This window comes from Hippocampus bargibanti, linkage group LG15 (assembly GCF_051943395.1).
Source record: "Hippocampus bargibanti isolate YZ-2025 linkage group LG15, ASM5194339v1, whole genome shotgun sequence".
In the NCBI taxonomy this organism is placed as follows: Eukaryota; Metazoa; Chordata; class Actinopteri; order Syngnathiformes; family Syngnathidae; genus Hippocampus; species Hippocampus bargibanti.
In genome coordinates, this window is record NC_142748.1 from 9,319,085 (window position 1) to 9,336,101 (window position 17,017).

The window sequence follows — 17,017 nt, forward strand, 5'->3', positions numbered from 1 at the left end:
GGGCGCTGTCTACTTACCAGGAATAGGCTGCTAAATGTGGATTGGTAAGATTCTTGTTTTTTGTATTTACATAGTATTTATAAGCGCCCTTCAAAACATTAAGAACCTTTACAGTCACAGTATCAAAATGTTATCTGTGTGTATTACATGGGTACTTCCATGTAGTGCGCCATCTTAAAATTGATTTATTTTCATTAATGCAATAGGTTACCCAGTGTCTTAGAGAGGTTTTATAAAACGAGCACATGATGAAAACAAAACAGTAGAGTTTCGAAAAACAGCAGTACTGAAGAAGAGTACACATAATTTTGAGAAATTTGCACTGTAAAAAGTGCACCCCGGTCCCACAGAATAAATATGTCCCTACATGGATTTACAACATTATACTACAAACAACAACCTTCAGCATTGCTTGTAAATACTGCAAAAACACCCCCCTCACCACCGCTCAAAAAAAGCATTTGGTACATTCTGTGTGCTGTCTTTCCTAGATTAAAAAAGAAGAGAAAGAAATAAAAATCCCTCCCCCTGCGCATGCTTCAAAGTGCTTCATGTGGTCCGTTGCAGGGCGTTTTCCTGCTTCTGGCCGTCCATGTGCATCTGAATGGACTTCCAAAGGGCCCGGATGTTGCCCTCTCCAAAGCCGATCGACCCTCGGCGCTCGATCAGCTCCAGGAAGAAGGTTTCCTCGGCAAAGAGTGGCTTGGAGAACACCTGCAGGAGGTACCTGGGGAGGGAAACATCAATTTCGAGGAGTGTTTGCTTGCTGAAAGGACACACATGTAGTACACTAAAGCAGCTTTGAACCACCCGGCCGGTTTAGCAGGGGAAAAAAACAATATATATACATATATATTCATTGATTTGACTGCTTTAATATGAGATCACCTCTGCGACTGCGGGTCTGATGAGGCCTGCATCTCTGGGTCGGCATCCAGAAGAATGCCGTGCTCCGCCAACTTCTGGGCGTCACGTCCCGCCTCCTCAATCTCCCGCAGTTTTCCCAACTAGTCAAAAGATTTTTCGAGAGAGTTGTTGATTCTAACTTGGATATTTTAAGCTGCTGTCTATTTGGTGATTTAATTAGCAAATAAACATCAGCAGTTTAGCTCATTCACTGCCAGATAATGTGCAAAAATGTGTGTTCAATACAGCAATAGAAACCTTAGACTCACTTTTTTCATCAGAAAAAGATAATTCCTAAATTATATGGGTCTGGAGTTATATGATCTCGAAATTAGGGTGGCTGTCCAAAATACAATACAATGCAATGCACACATATTGGTTCACTTTAACAACAGCTAAAGCAGTAACAAAGCGCTAACATGGAAAAGGGGAAATGCTGCCCCCTTGTGGAAAAAAAAAATGCCAGAGGCAATGGCCAGCGCTTTATCGGCACCCAAGCACAGAAAAAAAAAAACCAAACAAATTCCGGGATGGCGCTCTGTCATATTTTCAATTCCCAAATAAATTTGTGAATGGCAGTGAATGCATTAAAATGGTTTTGGATGATCGGAAGGAACGGTTCATTTTGCCCGTCGGTATTGGTTCAAACCTCGGAATAGTAGGCAGGCGGCGGAGAGAAGAAGGGCACGCCGGCGTCGGCCATGTTGCGCACTGTAGCCACGATGTCACCCGTGTACAGTCCGATGTGCTGGATCCCCGCCCCCTGGTGCTCCTCCAAAAATGTATCCACCTGGTTACTGCCTGGAGGGAAGACGTTTCAATTTGACAAAATGTCTCGCAAAGTCAATCAATATTTGCTTGACTTTTGTCACCACCTTGATTGGGCAGCGATTCCGCCAGGACAAACTTGCAGCCGGGCTCGTTTTCCCGCTGGCTGGGCAACGACAGGCCCGACTCGCCGCATTTCTGATACTTCATGGCGGAAAGGCGCAGGCCGATGCCCTTCTGGTGGATGACCAGGCCGCTGTCTGCCTCGTCATTTCTGCAAAGATGACATGTTGTCAGTCATTTTAGGGAGCAGTCGGAGCAAATGTTGATTTAATTTTATTTGTGTGCAGTTGTACAGTTAAGTCTTCTTCTTATTTTTTTTTTGTACATGCAATACTTTTTTCTTTTTGACCTCCCCAACACCGCTTTCAATTTTGCTGCTGTAGATGTCAAATGTCCTCATTGTGGGACGATTAAAGGCTTTCTGACTCTGATCTGATGAATGATATGGCCTGGTTTCCATCATGACAATATGCAGTGGTGCGTTCACGCGCAAGAGTCATTTTGTTCAGTGAAAACACTGTATTTCTAAGTGAAAAGAGTTCAAGTCAAATGATCTAATTGGACGTCTTACCGATGGATGAAGACTCTCTGGAAGCCAAATAGTTGTTGGTACCAACTCAGGACTTGCCGGCTGGTCCCGATGGCGCACGCGTAAGTGATGTGGTCCACATGGGTGACAGCCTCCGGGCGGTGCGGTTGCCGCTGCTCCCCTTGGCCGCTTTCCGTCAGCAGGAAGCCGGGCAAAAAGCTTCCCCGGTACTCGCTCTTGTCGATCAACGTGTGGCACACGTTTCCCACCGCGGAGCGCAGCACCGCGTAGGTGACCAGGCCCTGGTGGTCCCGCACGGCGGTGGGCGGCACCGGGAAGCTGCACCCCATCCGCCAAAGAGCCTCGTACGCGCCGTGGACGTCGTCCACCTCGAAGCACACGTTGCACACCGTGTCCACCGGGTGGTGCGGCGGGATGTCGTAAAGACACCCCCCGGTTTGGCGATGCCCCGGCGGTTCCGGATCGACATTGAGCCGGCCGCGGTCTCCTCGGTTCGCCCTCTCGTTGACGACGAACACGGCGGCCCCGGTCTTGAAGGCGAGCTGCCGGCTTCGCTCCGTCAGTCTGGTGGCGAACAGATTGAACTTGAATTTGTTGCTGAATTCGCTGGCCAGCTTGTCCACGTTCGAGACGTGCAGAGAAACGTGATGCATCCGTCTCACGTAGGCCGCCATGTCGCTTGTGGAAAGTCACCACGAGGTGTGTCCGCATTGTGCCACTTGGTTGACTTCTTGCATCCTCGCCCTCTCTCTAACAACTTTTATTAACGCATACTAATCCGATCTATTCACGATGTTTATCAGGGCAAACAATACATGCAGTGGTTGAAATGACAACCCTGTATTTATTGCAAATTTCCCCATTGTGGGACGAATAAAGGTTTTCTGATTCTGATTGTGATTGTTGGAGATGCGTTAATCTGTTTAAATGGCGCACCATAAACATTAATGTGCGTGGGGAGTGGGTGCAAATGCACCGTTCTGCCGTCTAAACCAAGTACCTTGTTTCAATTCTGGTCTGCAGTCATTAATAACTTTTTTGCTACTTATAATAATAATAATACATTTCATTTCTAAGCGCCTTTCAAAACTCTCAAGTACACTTTACAGTCACTGGATACTTGTTTGTTTGCTGCGTCTGTTTGTTCGCACTTTATAATACTTCATGTCATTCATTTATAAGCGCCTTTCAAAACGTTAAAGTACACTCTGCCTGTGGCTTATTTTCGACAAATTAAATAGTAAAACATAAAAACGTCATCAAAACGATGTTTAATGTATAAATACTGCGGATCAAGTGAACGCCTTGTCAATATTGATATTGTACTTTTTCTGCTGCCACAAAATGGAATATAGTGTTTCATCATTAGACTGTACTATATCTTTTTTTCTTTAACGATGTCAAACAGAGACTTTACTCAAACCAAAATGTGTGCACTTTGCATTTAAAAATTATTCTATTCATAATAAATATAATATTAAATATTTAATAGATATACAAAGAGCACACATTTGTGCAAAAAATAGTTATACAATAGACAAACGCACAGTTTGAACTACTGTAATTGATTGTTTTCTTGTCATTTATAGTGATGTCGATCACTAATATTGATTTAATCCTTAACACTTCATGCAAATCATTTTAAGAACCGAGCAGGCTCGTATTTAATTGAAAACAGATTCAACAGATTCTCTTGTTTATATAATTTCGCATAAAATAATTCGCCTTAAAACGTTAGGTTTTTTTCCTCTTAAAATTCCAAATGTCCCACCACACGTTAATGCATCGTGACATTCCCCCCACTCCCTCTTCCGGCTCCCCAGTGCGCACCTTACGCAACGTCGTTGACTTCCGGGTCTCGCCCAATCACGACAGGCGCTCTGCCATCTGATTTAGGACGTCACTAAGTTTATTTGGACGCTTCAAGTCTGCATCGCCGCCATTAAAAAGAACACAAACAAACAAACAAAATACAAGCAAAAATAAACGCAAGTTGCAGCTATTCACAGGATAAACAGTATCTTTTGCGTCGAGGTGCACGCATCCGTCGTGGTAAACATGTGAGAGTTAAAAAAAAAAATCGGTTCGGAAAAGATTCGACCGAGCAGGAGACGGTGTCGGCGGCGCTGGAATTGAAAGGGGGGCTTTACAAGGCATTGTTGCGGTTCCCCAAACAACACTTTAACTTAGACGGTAAGACATTTGCATGCACCCTGCACGAATATGATCACATATTTTGGGCGTGTGGTGGGGCAATGGGTGTCCATGTTAGCCGAGTGTGCTAAAATGGCGAGTTCGCGTTGCAATCTGGCCGCTAAATTCAACCCAAAGGCCGTTAGACTCATTTTCGGCGCTGGCCGGATCATCATCTGCACTGCATTTGCATATCATTGTGAAAACATCGTTTTAAATGCTTCATAATTGCTGTTTTTGTTGGCAATGTCACGTGGTGTGACGTCATCACATTCGCAAGATCCACCCCGACTTGTTGAAAAACATCCAAGGAAATTAACCTGCAAACTTGTCATTTATTTTCTAATGTGTTTGTTTTGCTGCCGATTTTCGTAGTACCCGATGTCCAAGATGTGCACTTCAAATAATTCTTGGTCTTGATCCGCAGGTGATCCACAATGGCCGACCCGTGGGAGAAATGGGCCTGCGACTACTGCACCTATGAGAACTGGCCCTCCGCCACCAAGTGCACCATGTGCCGCGCTCACAGGTCCCGCGGTCCCATCATCACGGAGGAGGTGGACGCGGAACCCGGGCGCCGCCCGTGGGACCTCCGCGCCAGCGAGGGTGGCGGCGGCGGAGCCCTCCTCATCTGCCCGGACTCCAGCGCCAGGCCCCGCGTGCGGCCAACCAGCATGGCGGAGATCTCCGCCAAGTGGTCCTGCCACACGTGCACGTACCTGAACTGGCCCCGAGCTGTCCGCTGCACGCAATGTCTTTGCCAGCGCCCCAAAAACATCAGCCCGACCGAGTCGCCCCACGCCTCCGGCTGTCGCCCGCCACCGCCCCGCTTCCCCGCGGCGGACCCGTGCGAGGAGTACAACGACCGCAACCGCCTGAACACCCGCCGGCAGTACTGGACTTGCTCGTCGTGCACGTACCAGAACTCGGCCGTCACGCTCACGTGCGGCGTCTGCGACCGCCCGCGGGCCATCGAGCTGACCGCCCCATCCGCCGGGCGCTCGGCCGCCGTCAATGAGCGCGACCGGGCGCGGAGGAGGTCACCTCCTTTGTCCAACAGCGAGGACAACGTCCAAACGGACTTCCAGAGAATGAAAATGGCGGCGGGGGGCGTGAGCGGCGAGGAGGAGCGCCGGCTGGACTTTAAGAAGCTCAAGCAGATCCGAAACCGCGTGAGGAAAAGCGACTGGCTGTTTCTCAGCGCCTGCACCGGTGAGCCGCTCGTATTTGGACCGGGCGCCGACCTCCTTTCGCGCCAAGATGGCGGACGACCGACTCGCAAGTGGCAACGCGGCCGTCCGTCTATGGCTTTGACTGAAGAGGGCCTTTGAGGGGCGAAGCGGCGGGGGTTGGGGGGGCGGGGTCTGTTGGCCCAGCTGGCGGCAATGAAAGGGCATGTCTGGTCTTGGGTAGAGTGGCCGCAAGGACTTCCTGGATGGCGCTCAAACCCCCCCCCCCCCCCCCTACATGTAAACACCACCGAAATAGACATTTGCATAGGTCATTCGCATTTTTATAATTGAAAAGTACAAGTAGATACTGTACATACATGCAGTTAAGATCCAACTTACAACCGAGTTCCGTTCCGACCAAGCGGTCGTAAGTCGAAGTGGTCGTAAGTCGAAATCCATTCAAAATGTTGAATAGAGACTCGGAGGCTAAATAACATGGGTATATATGGGTCTGGAGGTCATGGTTGTCAGTACAGGGGGTCGTAAGTTGAGCTGGTCGTAAGTCGGATGTCACCTGTATTTAAAAACCTAGCGCAGAACTAAATAGAATGTTCAGTGGCCAAATTAATAAAATTAATTACAACTATGCACGATATTAACTCATTCACTGCCATTCCTGAATTTGTTCAGGTTTTGGTTTTCTTGCTACGGGTGCTGATAAAGCGCTGGTCAGACCTCTGACAATGTTTTTTTTTTAACTTTCCACAAGGGGGCAGCATTTCCTTTTTTTCCATGTTAGCGCTTTTTTTCCAGCTTCAGCTGTTGTTAAAGTGCTATAGTCTGACTGGCTGGGTGGCTAGTCGATAGCCAGCGAGCTGGCTTTTTATCTATTAGTTATATACCTATCCAGCTAACTAGCTGTCTTGCTGGCTATCTATTAACTGTCTATTAGCTCGCTAGCGAGACCGTTAGTTGAGTTACTTCCGGGTTGAGTGAACGCTGGCGCATATGGCTGCCGCTGCTCACCCACAGAAAAGCCAATGGTGTGACTGTAAAGTGACTTTGAGAGTTTTGAAAGGCGCTTAGAAATGAAATGTGTTTTTTTTTGCAGGCGTGGTAGAAGGAGACCTGGCGCCGGTGGAGGCGTACAAGTCGTCGGGGGGCGACATCGCCCGCCAACTGACACCCGACGAAGTGCAAGTGCTCAACCGGGCGTCGGCGTTCGATGCCGGCTTCACGCTGGTGCACTTGGCCATCCGTTTCCAGAGGCAGGACATGCTCGCCGTCCTCCTCACCGAGGTCAGCGGCGCCCGCCCATTGCGTCTGCGTCTGCGCCGGGTGTCGCTTAGCGCTTCTGATTGTTCTTTTTCAGGTGACTCAGCAGGCGGCCAAGCGCATCCCGTCGATGGCCTTCCCCGAGCTGACGGAGCAGATCCGCCGGGAGATCGCCGCCTCGCTGCATCAGCGCAAGGGCGACTTTGCCTGCTACTTTCTAAGCGACCTGGTCACCTTCACGCTACCCGCCGGTGACCTTGACGCTCTCCGTTTTGTCGCCGCGCTTCCATGACCGTTCTTCTAACCTCCAAGCCCCGCTTTGCAGATATTGAGGACCTCCCCCCCGCGGTCCAGGAGAAACTATTTGATGAGGTTCTTGATCGGGATGTGCAAAAAGGTAAGTAACTAGCTTCCCGAGCGTCGCGCTCCCGTGAGATGCTAACTCCGCAACCGTCCTGCGCAGAACTGGAGGAAGAATCGACGGTCATCAACTGGTCGCTGGAAGCGGGCACGCGCCTGGACAGTCGCCTGTACGCGCTGTGGAACCGCACGGCCGGCGATTGCCTGCTGGATTCGGTTCTGCAGGCCACGTGGGGCATTTACGACAAGGATTCGGTCCTACGCAAGACGTTGCACGACAGCCTGCACGACTGCTCGCACTGGTCGGTTGCTAGGAACCAAAAAAAACAACCAATCATCCATCAATGTGTGTTTTTATTTTGAAATCATGTCGCGGCTAATTTCTCGCCTTTGGCAGGTTTTACACTCGCTGGAAGGAATGGGAATCGTGGTACTCGCAAAGCTTCGGTATCCACTTCTCTTTGCGGGAGGAGCAGTGGCAGGAGGACTGGGCCTTCATCTTGTCTCTGGCCAGCCAGGTGGAGTCCCGTTGCATTGTGGGAAAGCCGCCCTCGCTCTGTATGTATGCGCGTGACATCTTTTTTTGCAGCCTGGGGCGAGCCTGGAGCAAACGCATATTTTCGTGCTAGCGCACATCCTCCGAAGGCCCATTATCGTTTACGGCGTTAAGTATTACAAAAGTTTCCGTGGGGAGACTTTAGGCTACGCGCGATTTCAAGGTGAGCGGACGACAAAAATGTACACACGCATTGTAATTATTTCATTTCATCAATCAATTTGACTCTAAATTTCCATCACATTAGCATTTTTTTGTCAAATGAGGCCTTGCGGTCCAATCATATATTTAAAAACCCCGCGTGCACCTTCGCAGGCGTGTACCTGCCGCTGTTGTGGGAGCAGAGCTTCTGCTGGAAAAGCCCCATCGCGCTAGGCTACACGCGCGGACACTTTTCGGCGCTGGTGGCCATGGAGAACGACGGCTACGCCGACAACCGCGGCGCCGGCGCCAACCTCAACACGGACGACGACGTCACCGTCACCTTCCTCCCTCTGGTGGACAGCGAGCGCAAGCTGCTGCATATCCACTTCCTGTCCGCGCAGGAGGTACGTCGCTAGCATCGAAAACGAGGGCGGGGAGATCGTCTTGTCATGTCTTCGTGTCCGCTTTTCCGTCGAGATGGGCAACGAGGAGCAGCAGGAGAAGCTTCTGCGCTCATGGCTGGACTGCAGCGTGACGGACGGCGGCACGCTAGCCGCCGTGCAGAAGAGCTCGCGGCGCCGTCATCACCCGCTGGTCGCGCAGATGCTGGAAAAGTGGCTGGATACGTATCGACAAATACGACCCTGCGCCGCCGCGCTCTCCGACGGCGAGGAAGAGGACGACGATGAAGATGACGAGTGAGTGGCGCACACTCAACGCGGACAGCACCCCCACCCCTTCCCTCCTCCTCCTCGTGGACTTCCTAGTACTTATTTAATCATGAAGAAAAACGCACTACTTTTTTTTTTTGGGGGGGGGGGGGGGGGGGGCTGTTATGTTTGCAATTTGCCTGACAGACGTTTACCCAAAGAAAAGCCAGCGTTTGATCATTCTTGAAGCTATTTATTTTTGCTTTTGCACAGATGAACTGCTGCGTTCTGCGAGGGAGGGACAGATGGACGTTAGAGTTGGGGCAGTTTTCACTCTAAGACGTAGTTGCTCGGGTAGTGAGGAGGGAACGCCTGCGTTGGTTTCATTAAATTTGATTCACTTGCAACATTGTTTTATGTATCCTTTCCTCTCCCACACCCCCTTTGCCTTGCGTGCGCACATGAATTGATTTGGCAATTGAAAAGTGACGTGGAGTGCCGTTCCCGAATTTGATCTGATTTTGGTTTTTGAGAAAATACTTCAAATATGGTCATAGACAAAACCAAAAAAAGGTATTTTCACCATCTCATTTAATTCAGCAACCCCCCCCCCCCTCGTCCTCCGTGGACCCAAAAATGAAACCACACAACTCAGAAACAAACAATTTGCTAATATTGTCTTTTTTTTCCTTGTTGTTTTAATTCCAACTGCACCGAATGCTAAATGTTCACCTGATACAAGAAACTAATACAAATACTTGTGCTAAAAACAAATGCGTAACCTTGGGGGGGGGGGGGGGGGGTCTGTTTCACACCGCTATGATTGCCCGCTATTGCTTTTGACAAAAGAGTACAGGATGACTCCGGACAACCAAAACTGGATTAGGAAGGGGGTGGAAGTGAAGCACGCGGGACCATGCGGCGGAGAAGAACATCGACTCATTGACGATAATCTCACGAGAAAAGGTGACATGTTTTTTGTTTTTTTTTTTAAGTTTTTTTTGTTACTTCACAGAGCAAAAATAAAGGGGGTGGGGGGTATTCCTGAGTCATGAAGTTTGTCACCACCTGTTTTGTGGAATAAGATTGGAACGAATCAACAATCAAGGGTACAATTTTAGAAACAATTCGCCCATTAAGTACTTTTTTTTAAGTGGTAGATATAGTTTGAACAAGAATGGGGGGAGGAGGAGTGAATGCATTAAAAAAAAGCAGGACGTGGGGAGCAGGGTTGATGCATATCCCAAAAACAAAGTCCATTGGGGTTGCCCACCCAGAATCAATCCCATAAAAATACAAACTCCACTGTTGGTATGGGGGGCACTGTCTCTTGGTCCCGGTTGGGGTGGGGGCTTATGGTCCCTTCTGAGCACTATTGCTCCGTTAGGTGCTCTCTGAGCTCGCCGTGTTTGGAAGGCTGGTTGGGGGACGGGGCCTGCGAGGGGTGCGTACCCGAGGGCATCGCGTGGGTGCTGCTGGGCAAGCCGCCGGGCATCATGCCCTCCAATGCCCCGGGGAGGCCGCCTGGAGCCACGCCCACCAGGCCTGCAGGGTATCTGAAAAAGGCGGAGGGCAGAGAAAAACAAGTTACTTCCTAAAACTGCACAACTGGGGCTTGGGGAGGCAAACACAGCAAAAAGCATTCTACACGGTGAGAAAGCAAATGACTTGAAGATAATATAAGGAGGGCCTGCGAGACCATTGGTTAAGTAGATGAGCAAACGAAGTCGAGCAGACGAAAAAAAGGCGCCTGTAAATGAAATGTATTATTATTATCATTATTATTTTTTATAAATATAAATAGGACGGATTATTGGCCATGATATGTCCTCCCCCATTTAGAGAACTGCAACATGACAGAATAAGCGCGAACTGTCGCCGTCTTGTGGCCACTTTGGGAATCGTTGGGAGTAACAACTTCCTCCGTTCCCAAATTAATTCTAACTCAGTCAGCATATTTTGTCTTTGCAAACAACACACTACAGGAACAGCCGTACATAAAGGAGGGAATCGCCTATACATACCTAGAAGACATAATAGACCATGATGGCATTTCCAATACAAGAGATTATACGGACATATATGAAAAACACGCTGCATCCAACTAAGTGTCTGGATGACAGAAACCCACAATGTAAGTTACAGGTTGTAAAATGTATGGCGTGCGTTAGGCTCGACGGCGTAGAGATATCTCCAGAAATCAACCCATACATAGCATTTGAACGAATATCAAAATTTGACCTTATACTAAAAGACAGGGGAAAAAATGAAATGTGATGCACCACCAGAAGATGTCTGCACCCAACAGCAGCAAGTGTCCCACGACACTAAGTGACAGTGATTTACTTTCCACTTTGGTCATATTTCACATAAACTACTGAGATTTCGCAGGAAAAGGTAACTAATAACTGCTTGAATTTTAACATGTCACCGTTTTGGGCAAAAAAAAGAAAGAAAAATGCTTTTGACCTGACTGAATTGTTTCCCTTTCCGATTACGTAGTTCCGCCCAGGCCGGAAGCGGATGTTCTCCCAATGCTGAGATGTGCTCGCGTGGATTGTTAGCTTCTGTTCCGACAGACCGAGTCAACAAAACCAGAGCAAATATGGCAGACGACTTTCTATCTTTGGTGTCCAAAGTGTTCGCGGAGACAACGATCTTGCAACCAGCGACAAAGATTGAGGTTTGACCACCACGCCGAATAATCGAGCTATCTCGCTAAGGCTAACATCGCTCCGAGCTAGCTCGCTAAAGCTAACGTCGCACCTGCTGATGTCGACGTGTCATATCGTTGTTTTGCATCTTCAAGTTCGAAGTTAGCTGTTTTTGCGCTTTGGGACTCTGCTATGTTGGACGTGATAAGATGCTTGCATGTTTGTATTTCAGCTGAATTCGTCATGAGCCTCCCGTAAAGGGAACCGACATTTGACGGCTTGAAAGATCTGCTGAAAACTGGAGCCGATTTCAACGTAAGTTTGACTCATCAAATTTGTCCCATCATATGACATATGTTGATTGTAAAGTTGGTGTTGTTTTGGCAGGACTCTCTCGTCTCAAATTGCTCAAGCTTCTTCAGACTGTGAGCTGGTGTGAGAGAAGAGGATGCACAAAACTGGGGTAGATGGAGGACACTGATTCGCTGTGGCGACCCCAGAAGGGAAAAGCCGAAAGGAAAAGAAGAAGACCCATGCCCAAGTCGTCCACAATGAAGGTGGATACGTCTGTGTAAGCTCTCAGTCGTACAGGAGTGGTCCATCGATGAGAAGGTTTCTTCAGCCGTCATCTGTACAAAAGTGAAGGTTTCGGACGTTTCGCCTCCTATCCAAGAGGCTTCGTCAGCGAACTAAAGTCTGACTGGTCGTATCGGCCCCATATATATATCCCTAATGTCCAGACCTGGTGGCGCCGGACACAGCTATGATAGGTCCCTACTCTCAGGTTGGGGGGGGGGGGGGCGTGGGACCCCCCCCTGTGGCCCCACTGATTGTTCCTACATTCCTGACTAACGATTGGCCTATTACACCCACTCCCCCCGGTATCACCTCATCAGCATAACGACCCTCATCAGCATTGCGAAAGTTGCCTAACCTGTTTTGCCTGATCGTTATGCTGATGAGGTGATACCGGGGGGAGTGGGTGTAATAGGCCAATCGTTAGTCAGGAATGTAGGAACAATCAGTGGGGCCACAGGGGGGGGTCCCACGCCCCCCCCCCAACCTGAGAGTAGGGACCTATCATAGCTGTGTCCGGCGCCACCAGGTCTGGACATTAGGGATATATATATGGGGCCGATACGACCAGTCAGACTTTAGTTCGCTGACGAAGCCTCTTGGATAGGAGGCGAAACGTCCGAAACCTTCACTTTTGTACAGATGACGGCTGAAGAAACCTTCTCATCAATGAAGGTGGATGTCATCTTTTTTTGCAAACATTTTTTTTTTTATGACAAAAATATTTAATTGTGAAAAGTCATATTTTAAGACACTCTGAGGTTTCTTTTGATGTGTCATTCAACAGGCCTGAATGAAACTGATGGACCACCGGAAGAGGGATACCCAACCAGCAGAGGAAGTTGGCACGAGGTCACTCATCAAAGTTCGCTCCAGAGTTGTGGTAAGTTTTTTCATCCCCACAAAGACCATGTGTAGTTAGGTGTTTTTTTGCTGAAAAAATGTTTAGTGAGGTGTTTTGATTTCCCTTTGTCACAATGACATTTTGCAGGTTGTGCCAGTTGCACGTGCCTGGTCTTGAACCCTGCACTTCTGCGCCGCAAGTATCTGCCCTGCCCACTGGACCATGGGGGTGTGGCTGTTTTCGTTAAAAATTCATGTATTTATCATGCGATACCGCGTTGACACTTAGTAAAATTCTTTGCAGGTTCTCGGCGCTTCGCGCCTCGAACCTGCCTAGCGAGCTCGCTTCGCTCGCTCGCATTGAGACACTTGGCTCGCTCGCTTCGCTCGCTCGCAGGTTCACTCTTGTGCTTGTCGGGGCCTTGGGAGGCTGTCCACTTGTGGACCCGTGAGCTCGCTCCAGCGACCTCGCTTCGCTCGGTCGCTTTCGCTTCGACTTGGTTTCGAGCCTGTGCCGCGCAGTCGACACCCTTGTATCTTTCGCTGTGACTTGGTTTCGAACCCGTGCCGCGCAGTCGACACCCTTGTACTTTTCTCAGCGGCCCACGGGGCCCCAATAGAATATCGGGTTTGTTCGCTTATATCCTATTCTGAAGGTCACTGTTGGAATAAAAGCACAAGTTAAACATGCTGCCCAGAGCTGGGATCGAACTCAGGGCCTTCACAGCGAGAGTCCATTGCCTTAACCAGTCAGCCACGAGGACCACAAGTATGACTCGGTTGTGGCCTATCATAGACTTTTCTCAAGTACAAAAAGACTTAGACTAAAAAACTTGTCTTTTCTCAGACATCCATTTGAAATGTTGGTTTCTTTGCTTCTGTCTTATTGTGAAGGTCATTGATTGAAGAAAAGAACAAGTTACACAAGGCGCCCAGAGCGGGGATTGAACCCAGAACCCTCGCCTGCGGAATCCATCGCCTTAACCAATGAGCCACGGACAGCACAAGGTTTGATGCACCATCATATACTTCTGTGAAGTACAAAAAGACTTAGACTACAAAAACTTGCCTTTTCTTTTTCCACAGATAAAAACGACCATTAAGAAGGCTTGTAAAGGGAGGCGGCATTAGCCATGAATGAGTTTTGATCTCAACCTGCCCAAATACAAGCCCAGCATTCGTACCACTACTCCACTGGGGGCTGAGCGTAGTCGGGGCCTTTGCTCGTATTTGACCTGCGCGGCGGAAACACTCTGTACACAAATACATAAAATAAAGGTTTTTTTTTCCCCCCTCTATTGGTCTATCTTTTATTTGCGTTGTTTCACGAAAAAGCAACTCAGTTATTCAGGTTGTAAAACGACCATGCATAGTAAGACGTTCCCCCCCCCCCCCCCCCCCCCCAAAAAAAAAAACGACCATGTATAGAAAAAAAAGACTGTATAGTAAGACGTTTTTACCACCAAAAAACGACCACATATAGTAAGGTGTTTTTATAGTATAGTAGTTTTTATAGTATAGAAAGGCCCCAAAATAAAACGACTATGTATAGTAAGGTGTTTTTCGCCCAAAAAAAAAACTACTATGTATAGTAAGGCGTCACCCCCCCCCCCAAAAGAAAAAAGACCATGTATAGTATGGCATTTTTTGCATGTTTTGGTGTGGTTTGGGCTCATAAGCTTTAGCCGAAAACATTTCACATTTTAAATCAGTTTTAAAAAAACATTACAAAAGTGGGTGTGTGTAGTCATGTTTTTTTGGGGGGAGGGAAGCGCCACGCATAGATCAGCGTTTTGTTTTTGTTTTTTTACTGTATTGTTCAACTTGTACTTTTTTTCAAAAAGATGACCACGTATAGTTTAGTCGTTTGGTATAATTTTGACTTAAACAAGACAAAACGCTGAACCAACTGTCAAGAACTAAAATGACCACAAAGCTAGGACAACAAACACGCACGCGGGGGGGGGGGCGTTCTAGCATCGATTTGAAATGTTTACCTGCTCCCCGTCTAGGCATTTATTTTGTCTTGGGGAATGGCAGCCGGCAGCGTTTGGTTGGCGTGGCTGCGTGGAACGACACCAACCACAATGGGACATGACGCCAACATGGCCCACCACAACAACATACTCACAGCTTGAATCGACACCTCTTTAGGCACAAATCGTCGGAATCGATTGTTTTTTTTTGTGTTTGTTTTGGGGCGTGTGGTCACCTGTAGGCCGCGCCGTTGATTTCGGGGTGAACCGCCGGTTGGTCCGTGGCAGCCCAGGGCGCCGTGGTGACAAAAAACTCCTTATTGACGCAGTTCCTTAAGCTGTCCGGGATGCGGCCTGTCGGAAAAGAAGATTTTTAGCCGTCCGCCGTTTGCCTGCGCGCAGCCCAAAGGCGCCACCTACCCGTGATGGCTCTTCGGATTTCGGTGGCGGCGGCCTCCCTCATCTCCAGAGATGCCTGCTCGCTGTACCAGGACGTGTGCGGCGTGCAGATCAGGTTGGGCGCGTCTTTCAGGGGGCCTTGAGCGAAGCTGCAGCCACCGCAAGTTGGCTTGATATCGTCACACCAGACACATTCCCGCGCTAATAATCCTCATTTTTTATTGATTGACTGACCTAAAGGGCTCATTCTCGTGGACGTCCAAGGCGGCCCCGCGTATCCGGCCCTCCTTCAGGGCCTGCGCCAGGGCCTTCTCGTCCACCAGGCCCCCCCGGGCTGTGTTCACCAAGAATGCTCCCTGACGCATCTGCACACAAAACGAGAACTGTCGCATCAGAAGCATTTGGACTTGTTGTCTTGCAGTTCCCCCAACTCGGCACCAGGTGTCAGCCCACTCTTATACCTTCAATTTATTTGTTTATTTTCACTATAGTGATGCAAACCTTTTTTTTATTTTCACTGCGTTTTGTCATTTATAGAGTTGATGTCTCAGGGGAAAAAAAACTAATAAAAAACAACGCAAATCGCATCACGTAGCATTTGCCTTATGTCCATGTTAGCGCTTTGTTCTAGCTTTAGCTGTTGTTAAAGCGCTACAGAAATCAATATGCATTGTTTTTTATACATTCGCCCCCATTTCAAGCTCAGATAACTCCAGACTTGTATAACTTAGGAATTAACTCTTTTTTTCCTGATGAGGTGTCTAACGCTGAATTGAATGTTTATGTTGTTCTAAAACTCAATATTTAGAATGAAAAATGACAAAAACCCTGGCACTGGAGTGGCCACATTTTTGCACACCATCTGGCAGTGAATGAGTTAAGCGTATGAGCGTCCCTGCTGTGCACCTGTTTGATGGTGAAGTCATTGATGAGGTGATGGTTGTGCTCGTTGAGGTTGCAGTGCAGGGAGACGCAGTCGCTCTGGTAGAGGAGGTCCTGCAGCGTGTATACGCGCTGCACGCCCAGCGAGCGCTCCAGCCCATCTTGCAAGTACGGGTCGTAAAACAGGACGTTGAAACCGAACACCTTGGCGCGCACCGCCACCGCCTGCCCCGAGCGACCTGGCCGTCACAAAAGACGCATTGCTTGCTTGTTTGTTTCAAAGTCATTTGAGTTAGCCGGCAACGCTGGCTCACCAAATCCGATGAGGCCCAGAGTCTCCCCGCGGATGCGCGCCGCGCCCGACGCCACCTCCCGGATCTGCTCCACGCTCTGGACCCGCGTGCCTTCCCGGAGAGCCTGGTACAGCCACGTGTTGCGCCGGTACAAGTTGAGCACGTGACATAGGGTGGAGTCGGCCGTCTCCTCCACGGCCGCCGACGGAATGTTGCACACGGCGATGCCTGTCGTGGGGAGGGGGCGGGGTCTATTTGGCCATTCGAATCTGGTCTCGGCCGTCAGACCTACCCAGCTCTCCGGCGGCTTTAATGTCGATGTTGTCGTATCCGCTGCCGATGCGGATGACGATGCGCAGTGCTTTGAACTTCTCCAGGTCCTCCCTGGTCAGGGTGATGGTGTGGTACATCATGGCCCCCACCGCCTCGTTCAGCACCTTGTCCACAGAAACCAACATTGTCACAAACATGGATTGAAAAAAAAAATGAAAATCACCGGCAATGTTTTTCATTGTCCTTCGGAAAAGTAAAAATAACATATATCCATTTCATCCAGGAGGGGCTCACAGCGGAGAAGCCGTCCTCCACATAGAGAGGACCCAGATGAGGTGGCTCGGGCATCCGATCAGGATGCCTCCAGGGCCCTTCCCTGGTGAGGTGTTCCGGGCACGCCCCACTGGCAGAAGACCCTGAAGATGACCCAGGAACACCTTCAGATCCGTGAGGAAGAGCTAGAAGAAGTGGCCGGGGAGAGGAG

General features: G+C 49.0%; 3 protein-coding genes across 22 annotated transcripts in view; 1 reads left to right on the plus strand and 2 right to left on the minus strand.

The window, feature by feature from the left end:
* Positions 1–147: 147 nt before the first annotated feature.
* hpdl (4-hydroxyphenylpyruvate dioxygenase-like) lies at positions 148–3,163 on the minus strand. The gene is made up of 5 exons (XM_089016031.1): positions 2,309–3,163; positions 1,782–1,948; positions 1,556–1,707; positions 889–1,007; positions 148–727 (listed from the first exon to the last, which is right to left on the minus strand). Exons 1-5 carry the CDS (start codon positions 2,959–2,961, stop codon positions 550–552), a joined length of 1,269 nt encoding a protein of 422 aa, XP_088872157.1. The 5' UTR covers positions 2,962–3,163; the 3' UTR covers positions 148–549.
* zranb1a (zinc finger, RAN-binding domain containing 1a) lies at positions 586–13,718 on the plus strand. 9 transcript variants are annotated; one of them, XM_089016025.1, is made up of 17 exons: positions 4,181–4,480; positions 4,908–5,692; positions 6,764–6,951; positions 7,025–7,178; positions 7,253–7,324; positions 7,391–7,589; positions 7,685–7,805; positions 7,877–8,006; positions 8,159–8,391; positions 8,465–8,685; positions 9,487–9,603; positions 11,140–11,320; positions 11,524–11,606; positions 11,679–11,848; positions 12,655–12,750; positions 12,859–12,939; positions 13,605–13,718. In XM_089016025.1, exons 2-11 carry the CDS (start codon positions 4,918–4,920, stop codon positions 9,521–9,523), a joined length of 2,130 nt encoding a protein of 709 aa, XP_088872151.1. In that variant the 5' UTR covers positions 4,181–4,480; positions 4,908–4,917; the 3' UTR covers positions 9,524–9,603; positions 11,140–11,320; positions 11,524–11,606; positions 11,679–11,848; positions 12,655–12,750; positions 12,859–12,939; positions 13,605–13,718. The 9 variants fall into 9 exon arrangements, with proteins under 9 accessions (XP_088872147.1, XP_088872151.1, XP_088872149.1 ...); XM_089016023.1 differs by having other exon boundaries at positions 11,679–11,862; positions 12,859–13,718; XM_089016024.1 differs by having other exon boundaries at positions 12,655–12,941.
* LOC148887648 (C-terminal-binding protein 2) overlaps positions 9,597–17,017 on the minus strand; it is a 31,122-nt gene continuing 23,701 nt past the window's right edge. For 11 of the 12 annotated variants that reach the window (XM_089016006.1, XM_089016008.1, XM_089016011.1 and 8 more), the window contains 7 exons: positions 16,553–16,697; positions 16,282–16,488; positions 15,992–16,206; positions 15,320–15,450; positions 15,107–15,234; positions 14,923–15,040; positions 9,597–10,193 (listed from right to left, as the gene is read on the minus strand). In XM_089016006.1, coding sequence (XP_088872132.1) covers positions 10,010–10,193; positions 14,923–15,040; positions 15,107–15,234; positions 15,320–15,450; positions 15,992–16,206; positions 16,282–16,488; positions 16,553–16,697 — 1,128 coding nt within the window. In that variant the 3' untranslated portion in view covers positions 9,597–10,009. Of the gene's footprint in view, positions 10,194–14,707; positions 14,774–14,922; positions 15,041–15,106; positions 15,235–15,319; positions 15,451–15,991; positions 16,207–16,281; positions 16,489–16,552; positions 16,698–17,017 lie in introns of all 12 variants that reach the window. The other variant, XM_089016004.1, reaches the window with a different exon arrangement.